This window comes from Narcine bancroftii, chromosome 9 (assembly GCF_036971445.1).
Source record: "Narcine bancroftii isolate sNarBan1 chromosome 9, sNarBan1.hap1, whole genome shotgun sequence".
In the NCBI taxonomy this organism is placed as follows: domain Eukaryota; kingdom Metazoa; phylum Chordata; class Chondrichthyes; order Torpediniformes; family Narcinidae; genus Narcine; species Narcine bancroftii.
The window spans coordinates 123,023,679-123,040,767 of record NC_091477.1 but is presented as its reverse complement, the minus strand read 5'-3'; the positions used below and the strand labels follow the sequence as shown (position 1 = coordinate 123,040,767).

The 17,089-nt window shown below is 52.7% G+C and overlaps 1 protein-coding gene across 1 annotated transcript; it reads right to left on the bottom strand.

Annotated features, from left to right (window-relative positions):
• Positions 1 to 3,808: 3,808 nt before the first annotated feature.
• Positions 3,809 to 14,711, bottom strand: LOC138742770 (claudin-1-like). The gene is made up of 4 exons (XM_069897642.1): positions 14,435 to 14,711; positions 8,069 to 8,233; positions 6,992 to 7,076; positions 3,809 to 5,148 (listed from the first exon to the last, which is right to left on the bottom strand). Exons 1-4 carry the CDS (start codon positions 14,655 to 14,657, stop codon positions 4,995 to 4,997), a joined length of 627 nt encoding a protein of 208 aa, XP_069753743.1. The 5' UTR covers positions 14,658 to 14,711; the 3' UTR covers positions 3,809 to 4,994.
• Positions 14,712 to 17,089: the final 2,378 nt, after the last annotated feature.

Below are 17,089 nucleotides of genomic sequence, written 5' to 3'. Positions count from 1 at the left end.
TATCCCCTCACCTCCTCCTTCCTCTTCCCCTCATCCTTGCCCCCTCATCCTCCCTCCTCCCTTCCCCTCCTCCCTTCCCCTCCTCCCTTCCCTCCTCCCTTCCCCTTCCCTTCCCCTCCTCCCTTCCCCTCCTCTCCACTCCTCCTTCCCCCTCCTCCCTTGCCCCCCTCTCATCCCCTCCTCCCTTCCCCTCCTCCCTTCCCCTCCTCCCTTCCCCTCCTCCCTTCCCCTCCTCCCTTCCCCTCCTCCCTTCCCCTCCTCCCTTCCCCCTCCTCCCTCCTCCCCCTCCTCCCTTCCCCTCCTCCCTTCCCCTCCTCCCTTCCCCCCCTCCCTCCCTTCATCCCTTTCCCCCTCCCCTCCCCATCCCTTTCCCTCAAAATCCCTCACCTCCTCCTTCCCCTTCCCATCCTCTTCCCCCCTTCCCCATCCCCCTTTCTCCTCATCCACTCCCTTCCCCCCTCCCTTCCCCCCCTCCCTTCCCCCCCTCCCTTCCCCCCTCCCTTTCCCCCTCCCTTCCCCCCCTCCCTTCCCCCCTCCCTTCCCCTCCTCCCTTCCCCTTCTCCCTTCCCCTTCCTCATCCACTCCCTCCCTTCATCCCTTTCCCCCTCCCATCCCTTTCCCTCCTCATCCCCTCACCTCCTCCTTCCCTTCCCATCCTCTTCCCCCTCATCCCTTTCCCCCCTCCATCCCTTTCCTTCCTCATCCCCTCCCTCCTCCCTTCCCCCCTCTCTTCCCCTCCTCCCTTCCCTTCCTCATCCACTCCCTCCTTCATCCCTTCCCCCTCCCTTCCCCCCTCCTTCCCCCCCTCCCTCCCCCCCCTCCCTTCCCCCCCTCCCTTCCCCCCTCCCTTCCCCCCCTCCCTTCCCCCCCTCCCTTCCCCCCTCCCTTCCCCCCCTCCCTTCCCCCCTCCTTCCCCCCCTCCCTTCCCCCCCCCTCCCTTCCCCCCCTCCCTTCCCCCCCTCCCTTCCCCCCCTCCCTTCCCCCCTCCCTTCCCCCCCTCCCTTCCCCCCCTCCTTCCCCCCTCCCTTCCCCCCCTCCCTTCCCCCCCTCCCTTCCCCCCCTCCCCTTCCCCCCCTCCTTCCCCCCTCCCTTCCCCCCCCTCCCTTCCCCCCCTCCCTTCCCCCCCTCCCTTCCCCCCCTCCCTTCCCCCCTCCCTTCCCCCCCTCCCTTCCCCCCCTCCCTTCCCCCCTCCCTTCCCCCCCTCCCTTCCCCCCCTCCCTTCCCCCCCTCCCTTCCCCCCCTCCCTTCCCCCCCTCCCTTCCCCCCCTCCCTTCCCCCCCCTCCCTTCCCCCCCTCCCTTCCCCCCCTCCCTTCCCCCCCTCCCTTCCCCCCTCCCTTCCCCCCTCCCTTCCCCCCCTCCCTTCCCCCCTCCCTTCCCCCCCTCCCTTCCCCCCCTCCCTTCCCCCCTCCCTTCCCCCCCTCCCTTCCCCCCCTCCCTTCCCCCCTCCCTTCCCCCCCTCCCTTCCCCCCCTCCCTTCCCCCCCTCCTTCCCCCCTCCCTTCCCCCCTCCCTTCCCCCCCTCCCTTCCCTCCTCCCTTCCCCTCCTCCCCATCCCTTCCTCCTCCCCTCCTCCCTTCCTCATCCACTCTATCCCTTCATCCCTTTCCCCCTCCCCTCCCCATCCCTTTCCCCCCTCCATCCCTTTCCCCCCTCCATCCCTTTCCCCCCTCCATCCCTTTCCCCCCTCCATCCCTTTCCCCCTCCATCCCTTTCCCCCCTCCATCCCTTTCCCCCCTCCATCCCTTTCCCCCCTCCATCCCTTTCCCCCCTCCATCCCTTTCCCCCCTCCATCCCTTTCCCCCCTCCATCCCTTTCCCCCCTCCATCCCTTTCCCACCTTCCCAACTCCCTTTTTATTCTTCTCTTTCCCCCACCTAGAGAGCAGGCTAATAACTCTCATGGAATGAGTGAATTTTTCCCCAGACTCTGCCGCTCACCCACACCTGGGGGAAAATTATAGCAACCACATGTGTGTGGGGGGGGAGGGGGGGGGGAACTGGAGGACATTGAAGCCATCAGAGGTTAGAAATCTGAAGGGGAGGCTGGGAATGGTCAAACTCCAAATGGACCCAGCCTCCAGGAGATGAGCCAAGCTTCAGTGTCTTGCCCGGACACGCTTACCTGCTGCTTGTTCTGAAGCTGGGGCGATGAGTCACAGCCTATCTTTATTGCACTCGAGTGGTGCTTGTTAAAAGTTGACCTGAGTCAAAGCAATGTGGTGGGTTCATGGGTGTGGGAGACAGCTGATGAACATTCCCCACAAACATTTCCACTGGGTGGAGTTCATTCCAGGAATCCCTGTTCAAATCCTGTCTATGTGCCCCCTCAGTGGACTATGAGCTCTCTGGCAGGGGAAGGGGCGAGGAACCCACAGCCCAATCTCCAGAGAATGGCCAGCCTTCAGTAAATGGCAGCACTCTGGAACTAATCCCCCCCTGACACCCCACTGCAAACCTCTGCCTGACCCATCTCGAGCTTCCACCATGATCCTCTGTCCCAGTGTTCCAAGTGACCCCTCACCCTTATCCCAATCCAAGCCCAAACCCCCAACATCTCCCTCATTCTAAACCCACCACAAACAGGGACAGGCTTTGATAATCAGCCCCCATCATCCCTACTCACTCAAAACTGGCCCTTAGCCTGAGCTCCCCAGCCAAGAGCCCAGGAGAGGTGGGAAGAGCAGTAGTCACACTGTCCCTCCCCCATCTGCAACTTCAGGCACGAGGCCTTGGCCAGCAAGTTGCAACAGGCTGAATTAGAGACAAGTGGTTTGGGATCAGTGTCACTGCTATGGATAAAAGAGAATCTGTGTGAAAAGATGTGCATGAATAAGGTAAAGCTGACAGCCAGCAGGGATCGGAGGTGAAGGAATAATAAGCTTCAAGCAACAAAATCACGTGGTTCAACCCACCAGCAGAAGGAACTAAGCATGGAGCAGATAAACAGGAATCATTCCATTCCCACAGGTAAAACACATGGAAATGTAGAACTAGCTCAAATTAAGGAAACCATCAATCAACGGAGAAAGTAGGGGAACATTGGGGCAATAGTGATCACATTACTGAGGAAAAAAAATCAAGGACAATATTAAAATAAAGATCGTATAAATCATTCAGATGGATCACCATTGAGGGATCAATAACACAGGCTTGGAACTCTCACTGGGAGTAGCTGGCGCACAACATGATGACGAGATTTAAACTCCACAACAAAAATACTTCCTTCCAAAAACATTCACCAAACACTGCCAAAGCACAGAGAACTACTCCAAGAACATCTAGAAGGCAGAGAATTAAAAGGTGGAGGCGGGGGGGGGGGGGGGTGGGGTGGAAAGAGTGGAGTGCATTGGAATGAGGAGAGGGGAAGGGGAGTGCACAGGGATGAATGGTGGGAGGGAGAGTGAAGAGAACTAAGTAGGGGTAGGAGGAGATGGAGGAAAGGAAAGAGAGGAGTGTGTTGAGGAGGGGTGAGAGGCAAGAAGAGAGTTGGGAGGGAGGTGCTCGCAGTGAACACCGCAGGATGTTGACAGAGGTCGGAATGGGTACCAACCGGCAACGCGTCTCGGCCCAGAACTGGACTGCAGGATTCCATGAAAAAAGCAGAAATGCTGGAGGAATTTGGCCACGTTAAAGCCATCCAGTTGAAGGATTTTGTCTTGCAGGATTCCAGTAGCAATAGAGCCCACAGACGGAGTTTGTGGCCTCCCCACCCCCAACATTTCCACACCACCAGAACAATGTCGTTGGATAAAGCACATACTGCAACCATCAAAGGGTCAAATCTGAAAACTTCCAAATAGACACCAGCTCTCATTTAAAACATCTCCATTTATTGAAAAATTAAGCGAACAAGCAAAGAACCAAAAGCTGAAGGAATGGCCTGGAGCATGAGCAGGATGGATAAGGTGCCCTGGTGCCTGGGGGAGGCAGGCTCACATACACCTTCTGTACCAACAGACCACTGCAGTATGCCCTGAAATCACAGCCCACATAGTATGTTGCAGCATGTAGAAAATGGGAAGGCTCAAAACATTTTCTGAGATGTAACGGGAAGAAGGTTGTGAGTGTAACGTGAGCCAGAGGTTGAATAGTGCCACGTTAAATGAGGCGTAGCAATGCATTGAGCAATGCTGAAACAGTTGTCTCTATTCCAGATGAAGGAATGCAACACTGCAGTGGCTCTGTGGCAATGTTGGGCCGGTCATTTGCAGAATCAAACCACTGGAACGCAGGAGCAAGCCCAGGAGCAGTTAAGATGCAGTAACTGCACTGACCTTGACTTTCATCGCACTGGGATTTGTTAGAGCCACGTCCCGGCCACAGTACATCGGGAGGACGAGCCCACAGCCCAATCCTCGAGCGGCTGCCCCAGGATGGCCAGTGGGATCTTCTGACACAGAAGGAGCCAGTGTCCAGGGATCCTCTGAAGGATCCCTCACTGCAGAACAAGGCCTTTGCTGTGTTCTTACACCAGCCATTTCCTGAGGTTCACAGACAGGGCAACAAAAGCTAAAATGTGTACATTTGCTTGTTCTCCAGTGTTTTTGCGGGGGGGGGGGGGGGGGTGGAAACAGGTGGAAGCTTGCATCACACTATACTGGGTGGGAGACTGGAATAGGAAGTTCCCCACCATCCGACTGGATGCACACCATAAGAACTCTCCTCCCAAATGTTAGAAGTTGCAGGAAAAGCTTAACATCACACTCTAACTAATGAAATGCACAACTATTCACGATTATTTGATATGCAACTGACAATAAGTGTGTAGAGAAGGTACTGACAGTGAAATTGGAGATGGGTGATTTGGTCACACCTGACGGTGGAAATGCAAGGACCACTGCTGGGTGTGCACACATCCCTATCCAATCTCACGACAATACCCACCAATAAAACCCCTTCACTCCCTGCCAGTCATGCAGGAACCGTCATCAAGGCAACCCCTGGCTTCCCTCAGTGGAAGAGGTGCCAGCAGGCATGTCTGACCCACAGGCCAAGCCTACACGTAGTTCTTGGCAGCAGATGGATTGGAGCGTGGGTAGGAACGGCCCTGGGACCCTCCTTTGGCACAGGAGCAGGTGAGGAAGGCTCCGCCGAGCATGGAAAGGGCTGCTGCGGCCCAGCCAATGAACAGGGCCTGGCCAAACTCGAACCTGCGAGGGAAAGAGCACATCAGTAACTGTCTCTGACCTGCCAGAAGCTGAGGGGTTTACCTACCCAGAGAATGCTTTCATATGGAGGATGGGTCTCAACACAACATACAGCCAGAAAGGGGTCACCGTTCATTGAGCCTGACCACTGCCTGCGCTCTCCCTCCGCCCCCCTGACACCCAGTACATTATCCATGATGGCGCCCCAGTCCCTGTGTGCATCAACTCAGACCCTCGCTGGCCATGAGAATAGGCCTCCGAGGGCAGGCACTGGTGTGTGTGCAAGGAAAAGTAGACATCCGGGGCTAGAACCAACATGTCTCCATTCCAGAACATTCCTCTGCCTGTTGCATCTTGCACTGCCTGCATCTAATAAGCCTGTGCCAAACCCACTGATAAGTCAGACTCAGCATCAGATTGCTGCAAGGCTTTCAAACAAAACACAACTATCTGTCAAAACACATGCCACATTGAGACATAGAACATTACAGGACAGAAAAACAGGTCCTTCTAGTCTGTGCCCAACTATTAATCTGCCACATCCCACTGACCTGCACACAGCTTATAGCCCTCCATCCCTCTCCCATCCACGCACCCATCCAAATTCTTCTTAAATGTTAAAATTGGGCCCACATTCACCACTTCAGCTGCCAGCTTGATCCACACGCCCCCTCATGTTCCCCTTTTCATCCTTAACCCATGTCCTCTGGTATGTATCGTGACGGCATCTCACCAGAACAGAGTGAGAACTTCCTGCAAATGCCCCACGTGTTGAGTCAACACACCTTCTGCTGGGGGAAACTCAGCAACTCGAGCAGCAGTGGGAAAAGCCTTAACAAAAGGCTCTGGCCCAAAATCTTGACCATTTTTCTTCCCTGCAGATGCTGCTCCACCAGCAGAGTCTCTGCTTCAACATCCCAGCCTCAGCAGTCACCTCCTCAAAGCCACAGAGTCAATATGCACACAGAGGCCCTCAGCCCCAGTTCTTCATGCCAGCCAAGGTGCTGTCCTAAGCTGATCCCATTTCCTCCATTGAGCCCACATCCCTCTACACTTTTCCTATCCACAGACCCATCCAAATGTTGCAAGTGTCTCCTTCCACAACCTCCTCTGGCAGCTCATTACACACACCCACCACCTAAGAGGGAAGATGTTCCTCAGATTCACGATATACACAAGTGATCTGGAAGAGGGGAGAAATGTAGTATACCGTCCCCTCCACATTCATGTGCCCACCTTTCCAATGCTAACATTGTATCTGCTTCAATCACTACCCTGGCACCTCTCACTACAACCAGCAAGACAAGCGCTCCAGTTGCCAGGGTAGAAGGGAGATCAACATGAAGTCTGCATGCACTGGGGTCAAGTGCAGGACACAAAGCACTGGAGAAACTCAACAGGCCACACAGTATCCACGGGAAGTAAAAGGCAGTCAACGTCTTGGGCCTGAGTGTCTTGGTCGAGAATCTAGAGGCAAATGGGATTGGTGTGGATGGTCAGCAAGGCCAAGGTGTGCTAAAGGGCCTGTTTTTGTGCTGTATGTGGGTGTCCATTGGCACATGTGCATTCCCAGATACCTCTTGACAAAAGGGTTGTGAAGCAAAAAGCCTTGGACTGGAGAACAGAGAGAGGAGGAATGTGCATCTTCATTGAGACCTGCAGCCTACAGACCTGTGCTAATGTCCAAGAGACAATTAAGATTCCAACACACAATAGCTCAGCATGAATCAGATGAGCCAAAGGGACTGGTTCTGTGCTGGTCTGTTCTACGGTCTATAACCTGCAGGCCATAGATGGAGAATTGTTCACTGAGCCAGGCCATATTGAAGATCCATTCAGAACTTACCGAGTGTTGACCGGAGTAAAAGGGTCATAGAATTCCCGCACAATATTGTTTCCAAACCATGCCGTTGCAATCAACGTAAGGAGACCTGTGGGAAACGAGGAGAGTGCATGCTCAGGACCCCATCTCACAGGAGGTGAAAGGTTGGCAAACTCCAACTACCCTTTAGTCCAACCTACATCCGGCCAATCAGAGATCCCGGTCCAGGGCCGGCCAATCAGAGATTCCATCTGGAGCAACCCAGATCCGGTCAATCTGATCCAATTATTCAAACCACGTTCAAACAGAGACCCACTGACCTAACGCAGATCTGGCCAATCCAAGAACCATTGGAGCAACCTAACTGAGCCGGGCCAATCAGACCCCTACCCAGACTTGACCCTGGCCAATCACAGCAAGGAATGGAGGGGAAGAGTGGGGCCCATGTTGAGGCAGTGAGTGTGTGGTGACAGAGAGCATAGGTGAAGTCTCATCAACATTACTGATAGCATTTATTGAGGATGAAATTCTGGGAAAGGCCAGTGAAATTCCAAAACACATCAATAAGCAGAGGATATCTTCACAGTTTTACAGGTGGGACAGATGAACTGTGCGGCAGGATGTTGGGGAAGGGACCTGCTCTGACAGAAAGTGTTGAAGTTCAACAAGCTCTGATGTTCGTTTCTCCCACCTGTGTGCCTGCCTGGCAATCTGTCAGATCCATGAGAGAGTTTGCCCATCCTGTAACTTCCCTACTGAAGGTTCCACCAGCAGATTGATTATTGCTGTTGACTATGTCACTGGTGACCTCTCTGTTCAAACACTTGGCAGCTCTGCCCTTTTCCACAAGATCCACACTAAAGTCCAGACATCCTGCATGGTTTTACCATGATTCCCTGGTCAGGAGATGGCCCTCTCTGCTCGTCCTTGGATCCCACTGTCAGGACAGCGCAGCTGCCAAGTGAACGGACTTGTCAGGTCTCTGGTGGTTTCTCCAATATTCCACTGTGAATCTGAAGACCAACACGTTTCACCAACCAGGCACCCCATTTCCAGAGTTGCTGATGCCCCCGGAACACACATTTAGACCCTGCTGTGTACCTGAGACAATGAAGAGCACTCCGCCAGCCCCTGCTACCTTCGCCTTCTTCACTGGCTCATCTCCAAAGCAGGTAGTGCACTTCATCCCAACAGTGGAGACCAGGCTGGCCAGGGTTCCCAGAAGAATACTGATGATCATGAGGGCACGGGTCGCCTGGAGGGTGCCTGCAAGGGAGAGAGGTGGCAGAATGAGAAATCTCCCACACAGAGTGGGAGGCGCATTTTTGTGACTGAGTCTTTTAAATGTCCCTATTGTAGCAGGCTCCACCACTACCCTGGCAATGCCTTCCAGGCATCCACTATTCTGTGTGTAAAATTACTGCTGACATCTCCCCTAAACTTCCTTCCCCTCACCTTAAACAGATCCCTGTGGTCTCCCTGGGAAAAAGGTGCTGGCTGTCTACCTTACCTATGCCTCGCAGAATCTTGTAGACCTCTAAGTCACCTCTCATCCTTCTTTACTCCAAAGAGAAAAGCCCCATCTCTTTTAACCTTGCCTCAAGACCTGTTCTCCAATCTAGGCAACATCCTGGTAAATCTCCTCTGCACCCTCTTCAAAGTTTCCACATCCTTCCTTTAATGAGGCGACCAGAACTGAACAAAATATTCCAAGTAAAAAAACACAATGCTGGAGAAACTCAGCAGGTCAAACAGTCTCCTTCATGTAGCAAAGATAAAGATCCATCACTGACATTTGCTGCATGAAGTACAGGTTTCTGAGCATTGAGTCCAGGAGCTGGGATGTTATGTTAAAATTGTACAGGGTATTGGTGAGGCCAAACTTGGAGTACTGTGTACAGCTTTGGTCACCAAAGTATAGGAAAGATATCAACAAATTGGAGAGAGTTCAGAGATGATTTTACTAGAATGTTGTCAGGGCTACTGAGTCTGAGTTATAGGGAAAGGTTAAATGTTAGATCTTTATTCTTTGGAGCATAGAAGGTTGTGGGGGGATTTGATTAAGGTATTTAAAATTATTAGGAGTATCGATAAGAGTGGATGCGGAGAGGCTTTTTCCTTTAAGGAAGGGGAGATACAAATGAGAGGACATGAGCTGAGAGTATGGGGAAAAAGTTTAGAGGAAACATGGGGGGGGGGGGAACTTCTTTACTCAGAGAGTAGTGGGTGTGTGAAATGAGCTTCCAGACAAAGTGGCGGAGGCAGGCTCGATATTAGCAGTTAAGGAGAAGTTGGATATATATGGATGGTACCTCTTGACTCTAATTCTATCCCATGACTAATGAAGGCCAGTAAAAGATAAACCTTCTTTATCACCCTATCAACCTGCATAGCAAACTTAAGAGATGGACCCCAAGGCCCCTCTGTCCCTCCACATTGATAAAAATCCTCCCATTAACCCTGTACTCAGCCTTCCAATCCGACCTTCTAAATGCATTACTTGGTGGAGCACATCAGAGGGCTGAATGACCTATTCTTGCTCCTGTTTCCTTTTGTGAACAGTCGCCCCCAGCCCAGATGGCTGCAGTTATCCTGCTGCTAAATCTGTCCCATTGTAATCTCTTCCACAATGCAGCCAAGAGAGTGCATCTCAGCTAACTGGGTCACATCCGACAGAGCGGGGGGCAAAAAGCAAGGGGGTGTCCCACTCTTGCCTCTCGGCTGGTGCATCAACAACTACCTACATTTAGATGATGCCTTTAACAAGAGAAATATGGCAGGCACTGCTCAGAGAGACAGGAACCAACCCAGAAGGTAGATGACAAGAGGGATGACTGAAATGATGGACACATTCTCAACCAAACGAGAGGATGTACCCTTCATAGAGGTCAGGAATGTGGGCACAGAATGCAGGGATCATTGGACTCTGGCAGTTTGACGTGTCAGAAATGCCCTCCTCTCAGGGAAGTATGTGAACCCTGCTCCTGTATGAAGGAGAGTGTGCTAAGGGTAGGGAGGAAAATCTCCATGAACGATGTGCAACACGAGGTCCGGAGACTGCCTCTCCATGACTCCTATGGAGTGTGCAACCTTCCCTCCAGCTCACAGCCAGGCTGTTATCAAACACGTATCATTACTGGAATTAGAGCAGCCAAGTACACCAGTGAGGTGATCTGCCCTGTTCCAACCTGCCCTTGACAGTGAGATCACCATCAGTAGTTAAGCAAACAAACTCTATAGACAAATCCTGCATTAACTTAACCCCTCCAGGACCTCTTGCCTTAAAGAATGGAACACACACCAGCTTTACCACAAAGCCCCACATCACCCACTTTCTGGATAACTCAGCAACTTCCCCTAACATGTCCTCTTCTGAAACATCAGAACTCTGGAGGCACTGAATCCAACTGGAACTTCCATGAGATAAAGTGTTCATGGCTTTCAGGTTTGTGGAGAGACAAGTCCCCAAATTTCCTTGTGTCCTTGTTATCTCTCATGGCCAGAAAACATACCCTTCCCCCCCACCCCTCCCTCCCCGTTTTGATGTGCCTACCACATCAGGACCAATTCATTGAATGTTTTTTTTAATTTAGACATTCAGCATAACAGGATATTTAAGCCCAATTTACACCCAATTAACTTCTACCAGGTATTTTTTTGGTCATGTGTACCAATATGCAGTCCAAAGCTTTGTTTTGCCCGCTATCCAGGCAGGTTAACACATCTACAGCCAGAAGCACAACTATAAAACAAACATGCAGGGTGTCACGTTGCTTCTGGAAATCTGCCAATGTAACAATGTTCACTCTCTCCCCCCCCCCCCCCACCCCCCCCAACCAAGGCAGGTTGGCTGACAACTTGTGACATCCTGCGGGTCTCTGGGGTATGGGAAGAATCCCACGTGGCCACAGGGAGAAAATAAAAACTCCCAACAGGAGTGTTGGGGTTGGGATTGGAACCACATTCCTGGCACCGAGGTCAGCAGCTCTATCACTGAGGCACTGACACCCCTTTTCCATTCTCTCCACATCTAGCCTGCCCAACCTTTGCTCTCGTCACCCCTCCCACCACCCTGGTGTTTGTCATGTCTCCTGTATCCAACATGTTAGCAACCTTCTGAATGATACCAGTAAAGTTCATAGCAAGTAAGATATGGGCCAATCATAGGCAAATGGGGCTGGTGTCAAGAACCTGTCACTCCATAATCAGTAAGTTGAAGGAGATGAAGTCCCCATTAACGGTACAGAAGTTAAATGAGGAGGAAGCTTCAAGTTGCGAAGAGAAATACTGTCCTGACCTGGGACAAGCCTGCTAATGCGATGGTCACAAAGGCATCTCCTTTGTGGGTGTGGAGTTAGGCATTTTCCCCACATCCCCATCCCCAATCCTTCAACAACTCCTAACAGTCCACCATCAAGAGCAGAATTGCTGGGACAGGAGCTGCTCTGCTCAAGGACAGGAGGTGATGAAAGCAGCTCAGAACATCACTCAAACCTCTCTCCCCTCCACAGACTCTGTCTACATCTTCAACTAACTGGGAAAGACAGTCGAAGGACCCTGGACACACTCTCTTCTCCCTCTCCCCTTTGGGAGAAGGATCAAGAGTGTGAAATCGTGCACCAACAGTTTCTTCGCCGCAGCCATCAGGCTCTTGAAGGAACCCCACAATAGTGCTCCCCTTCCTTGGTGTTAATCCATCTTGCTTCTCAGCATAACTCTTCTCTCTGTTAACCATGTTCTGTACATGGCTGTATGAACAATTACAGACAACTGGTTGGTCAGTTTGCAGAAGAACCCTTCCCATTGTGCGAGGCATCAGATTTGTTGGACTAAAGGGCCTGTTTCCATGTTGCCTAACTATGATCCCATTGGTGATCAGTCTCCCTCTGTCGGCCACTATTTACATTAATGATCTGTAGGAGGGAACCAAGGTTTTCAAGTTTGCCAATGGGCAGAAGGGGATGGTGTGATTCTCCAATGGTTGGGCCGGGGTGGTGGGCGGGGAAGAGAGAGAGAGAGCCAGAGAGACTGAAACTGTGCCCAATGGAGCATGACATTAGGGAAGAGTGAGATCAGGTGCTTCAGTAAGAAGATCAGAAGGTGGATCATTATCTGGCCAGAGCCCTGTCAATTGGCCAAACTGACATGGAGATCGGGGACATGGGCCACTGTTCTCAACCTTTCATGTGGTCAGCCCTGTTCCTGCTGGCATTGACATAACCAGTGTCCTGACTGCCTCTGGAACATACCAGCCCTTCTGCACTCCCAGCACGGCCCACTCTCACAAGGCACTGCCAACAACATCCACAATTGCTCATTTCCCCACCTCACGCTCCACTTGCCAGATCTCGGTCAACTCAGTGAACCTTTCTCCATCCCTCTGGTGATGTCTTACATCCTCTTTACAACTTACATTCATGTCATTAATATATTTACATCCGCACCTTTGACCTGTACAAGTCGTTAATGAGCCCACGCTGGGCACACTCTGTGCTGTTCTCAACTCCCAGCCATAGGAAGGGCTCAAGAGGAGCACACATTGAGAGGCTGATGGCTTTAGCGGTCAGGCAGAGTCCATGGGTACAATCATCAGCCAATATTTCAGGTCAGGACCCTTTATTGTGACTGAATCCATGGAAGGGTCCAGAGGGGATTCACCAGGATAGTGCCAGGACTGAATTACCACAAGATCAAAGAACACCATCGAATCTGCTCCACCCTGAGCGAAACTGTTCTCACATCTAGTTCCAAATTCCAACTTTTCCCCATATCTCTTGATTCCCTGACTAATTTAGATCCCTGTCAATCTCCCATATTGATCAGGCTTCCACAGCTGTACGCGACAATGAATTCCACAAATCCACTATCCTCTGGCTAAAGAAATTTCTCCTCATCTCTGTTTTAAATAGGTCCCTTCTAATTCTAAGACTGTGTCCTCTTGTCCTGGATTCACCCACCAAAGGAAACATCTTATTCACATCTACTCCATTCAATCCTTTCAGCATTTAAAATGTCTCTATGAGACACCCTCTCATTCTTCTACACTCCAATGAATACAGTCCAAGAGCCACTAAATGTTCCTCATAGGTGAGCCCTTGGATTCCAGGAATTATCCTGGTAAATCTTCTCTGTATTCTCTCCAACATCATTATGTCCTTTCCAAGATGACGGGCCCAAAACTGCACACAGTTCTTCAAATGAGAGCCCCACAGAGCCTCATCAACACCTCTTTACTCTTGTACGCTATTCCTCTCGAAATGAATGTGTCAGCGTAGTATTCACTTTCTTTACTGCCAATCCAACCTGGAGATTAACCTTTAGGTCATCCTGCATGAGGACTCCCATGTCCCTTTGCACTTCCAAATTTTGAATTTTCTCCCCATCCAAATAATAATCTGCCTATTTCCTTTTCCCAAATGTCCAACTGTACATTTCTCATCTGCCATTGCTCGGCCCCCTCTCTTAAACTGTCCAAGGCTCTCTGCAACTTTTCGGTTTCTTTCACACTTCCTACACCACCACTTATCCTGGGTGGCTGGCTCTTTGTTCCAAGAGTCAAAGATGAGGGGTGATCTATATTCATATCATCAGGGGCATGGATGAAGTGAATGCTCAGTCTACTCACCATGGTAGATTGTTCTAGAACTAGAGGGCAAAGGTTTAAGGTATGGGAAGATTTAAGAGGGACCTTAAGTGCAACTTTTTCCACAGACGGTGCTGGATTCTGGAATTAGCTGCCAGAGGGAACGAGAGATGGCAATGTCCCAAAGGCATGTGGACAGATACATGAAGGCTTTAGGATAAGGGGACTGCCCTGAATGTTAACGGTCGGTATCGCCTGGTTGGGCCGAAGGGCGTGTTACGGTGCTGTACGACTCTGAGCCTTCATCCACGGCAGCTACAGGCGGCAGTGGCGGGGCCCCACCAACAGAACCACCCTGCCGGCTGCACCACGACGTTTGTAACGACGCCAACACCCGGGCATCCACGGCCCGGACCCGGACCCGCTCCCAGACCGGGACCCACTCCCAGACCGGGCGGCGTCTGCCCCTTCGGTCGAGGACCCGTCTTCAGCCCTGTTCCCTACTTCTCCCCAGCCAACTCTCGCGGACGCTCCATGGACACTCCCCACCCCGACCCCTTCACCTCCACCTCCCCCCGACCCACCCAAATTCCCGGTCCCGTCTCCAGCTCCGTTTCATGGCCCCTCCACGCCAGCCGCCCCGCGACCCCCGGTCCCTCCCAGCCGCCCCGCGACCCCCGGTCCCTCCCAGCCGCCCCGCGACCCCCGGTCCCTCCCAGCCGCCCCGCGACCCCCGGTCCCTCCCAGCCGCCCCGCGACCCCCGGTCCCTCCCAGCCGCCCCGCGACCCCCGGTCCCTCCCAGCCGCCCCGCGACCCCCGGTCCCTCCCAGCCGCCCCGCGACCCCCGGTCCCATCCCGCCCACCATCACCACCCTGGACTCACGGCCGAGCTGCAGCATGGAGTCGTACACCTTGCACTGCGTCTGGCCGGTGCTCTGAGCCACACACGACATCCAGAGCCCCTCGTAGATGGCCTGGGCAGTGACAATGTTGTCCCCGGCGTAGGACGAGGTCCTCCACTGGGGCAGCGCCGTGCTGGTGATCACCCCGACCCAGCCGAGGAGGGCGAGCGCGAAGCCCAGCAGCTGAAAGCCGGCGTTTGCCATGTCCGGAGCGGGAATAGGAGCGGGACGTGGATGGCCTCACAGGCACCGCCCAATGACGGCCCGCCCCTCACAGGCACCGCCCAATCACGGCCCGCCCCTCACAGGCACCGCCCAATCACGGTCCGCCCCTCACAGGCACCGCCCAATCACGGCCCGCCCCTCACAGGCACCGCCCAATCACGGCCCGCCCCTCACAGGCACCGCCCAATCACGGCCCGCCCCTTACAGGCACCGCCCAATCACGGCCCGCCCAATCACGGCCCGCCCCTCACAGGCACCGCCCAATCACGGTCCGCCCCTCACAGGCACCGCCCAATCACGACCCGCCCCTTACAGGCACCGCCCAATCACGGCCCGCCCCTCACAGGCACCGCCCAATCACGGCCCGCCCCTCACAGGCACCGCCCAATCACGGCCCGCCCCTTACAGGCACCGCCCAATCACGGCCCGCCCCTCACAGGCACCGCCCAATCACGGCCCGCCCCTCACAGGCACCGCCCAATCACGGCCCGCCCCTTACAGGCACCGCCCAATCACGGCCCGCCCCTTACAGGCACCGCCCAATCACGGCCCGCCCCTCACAGGCACCGCCCAATCACGGCCCGCCCCTTACAGGCAACCCCCCCCCCCTACTCACCTCAATCCATTCAGGCACACGCTTTCCTTTCTAAGGAGTGGGGTATCCTCATATCAAATCCCACAAACTGTCTGAAAGAAGAAGCAGCCCCCACATCCGCAACATCCCCTCACCCCGTCCCCTCCTCACCCCATCCCCACAACATCCTTCCCCCTCTCACCCCCGTCCCCTCCTCACCCCATCCCTTCAACACCCTTCCCCTTCTCCCCATCTCCTCCACACCCTTCCCTCACCCCCATCTCCTCCACACCCTTCCTCTCTCACCCACATCCCCTCCACACCCTTCCTCCCTCCCCTTTCACTCTTAAACCCATCTCCTCTATTCTTGTCTCACCATCTCTCAGTTGAAAATCCTGCTTGTATTTACTGTCTATCCCCCTCATAATTTTGTAAATCCCTGTCAAATCTCCCCTCATTCTTCTGCATTCCAGGAATAAAGTCCTAATCTGTTGGACCTTTCCCTGCAACTCAGTTCCTGAAGTTCAGACAACATCCTAGTAAATCTGTTCTGCCCTCTTTCTATCTTATTGATATCCTTCCTGTAGTTAGGTAACCAAAACTGCACACAATACTCCAAATTTGGCCTCACCAATATCTTATAAAACTTCACCATAACATCCCAACTCCTGTACTCAATAGAGGAACACACAAAAGTGCTGGAGAAACTTAACAGGTCGCGCAACATCTGTAGAAAGTAAAGGGTAACCAATGTTTCAGACCTGATCACTTTGTCCAGATATGAGCAAAAAGCTGGCAGGCACCTGAATAAAATGCCTCCCTCCAGGTCAGGCCCTGGCAGATTATGTGGATTGAATTCCATTTGCCACTTCTCTGCCCAACTTTACATCCTGTCTATATCCTGTGGTAACTTATGACAACTTTCAACACTATTCACAACTCCCCAACCTTCATGTCATCTGCAAACTTACCAACCCACCCCTCTTCTTCTTCATCCAGGTCATTTATAAAAATCACAAAGTAAATCCCTGCAGAACTCCACGTCACTGACCTCCAGGCAGATACATTACATCAACTACTACCCTCTGACTTCTGCAGGCAAATCAATTCTGAATCTAAACAGACAGATCCAAGGACCCCATGGTTCACATCTCGATGGATCCAAGGACCCCATGCTTCATGTCTGGATGGATCCAAGGACCCCATGCTTCATGTCTGGACAGATCCAAGGACCCCATTCTTCATGTTTGGACAGATCCAAGGACCCCATACTTCATGTCTGGATGGATCGAAAAGGACCCCATACCATATCTGGATGGATCCAAGGACGCCATGCTTCATGTCTAGACAGATCCAAGTTTCCCATGCTTCACGTCTGTCTGAATGAGTTTACCAGAGGGGATCTAGACAAACACCTTTTTGAAATCTACATACCCCTCATGGTCCACCCTACCTCCATCATTTTCTTTTGTCAACAACTTGATAAACTCAATTAGGCTCATGAAGCATGAACTGCCTCTTATAAAGCCCTGCTGACTATCCCTGAGGAGACTATGTTTCTCCAAATGCTTGTAAACTCTGCCCCTAAGAATCCTCTCCAATAGTTAGGCTCACTGGTCTACAATTCCCTGGATTCTCCCTCCTAGCTTTTTTTAAGTAAAGAAGCTACATTTTCCATTCTCCGATCCTCCACTGTGGCTGGGGATGATGCAAAGGTCATTGTGAATGCCTCAGCAATATCTTTCTTCACTGCCTGTAATAACCTAGGATTTATCTCATGTGGTCCTAGGTATTTATCGATCTGAATATTGAGAAGATCCAGCACTCCTCCTTCTTA

Excerpts from the sequence above, each read along its gene's own strand:
- LOC138742770 (XM_069897642.1), bottom strand. The coding sequence starts at position 14,657 with ATGGCAAACGCCGGCTTTCAGCTGCTGGGCTTCGCGCTCGCCCTCCTC. Across the intron at positions 8,234-14,434 it reads CTCCATGCTGCAGCTCGGCC|GCACCCTCCAGGCGACCCGT; the intron begins GTGAGTCCAGGG and ends TCTCCCTTGCAG. Across the intron at positions 5,149-6,991 it reads TTTACTCCGGTCAACACTCG|GTTCGAGTTTGGCCAGGCCC; the intron begins GTAAGTTCTGAA and ends TTTCCCTCGCAG.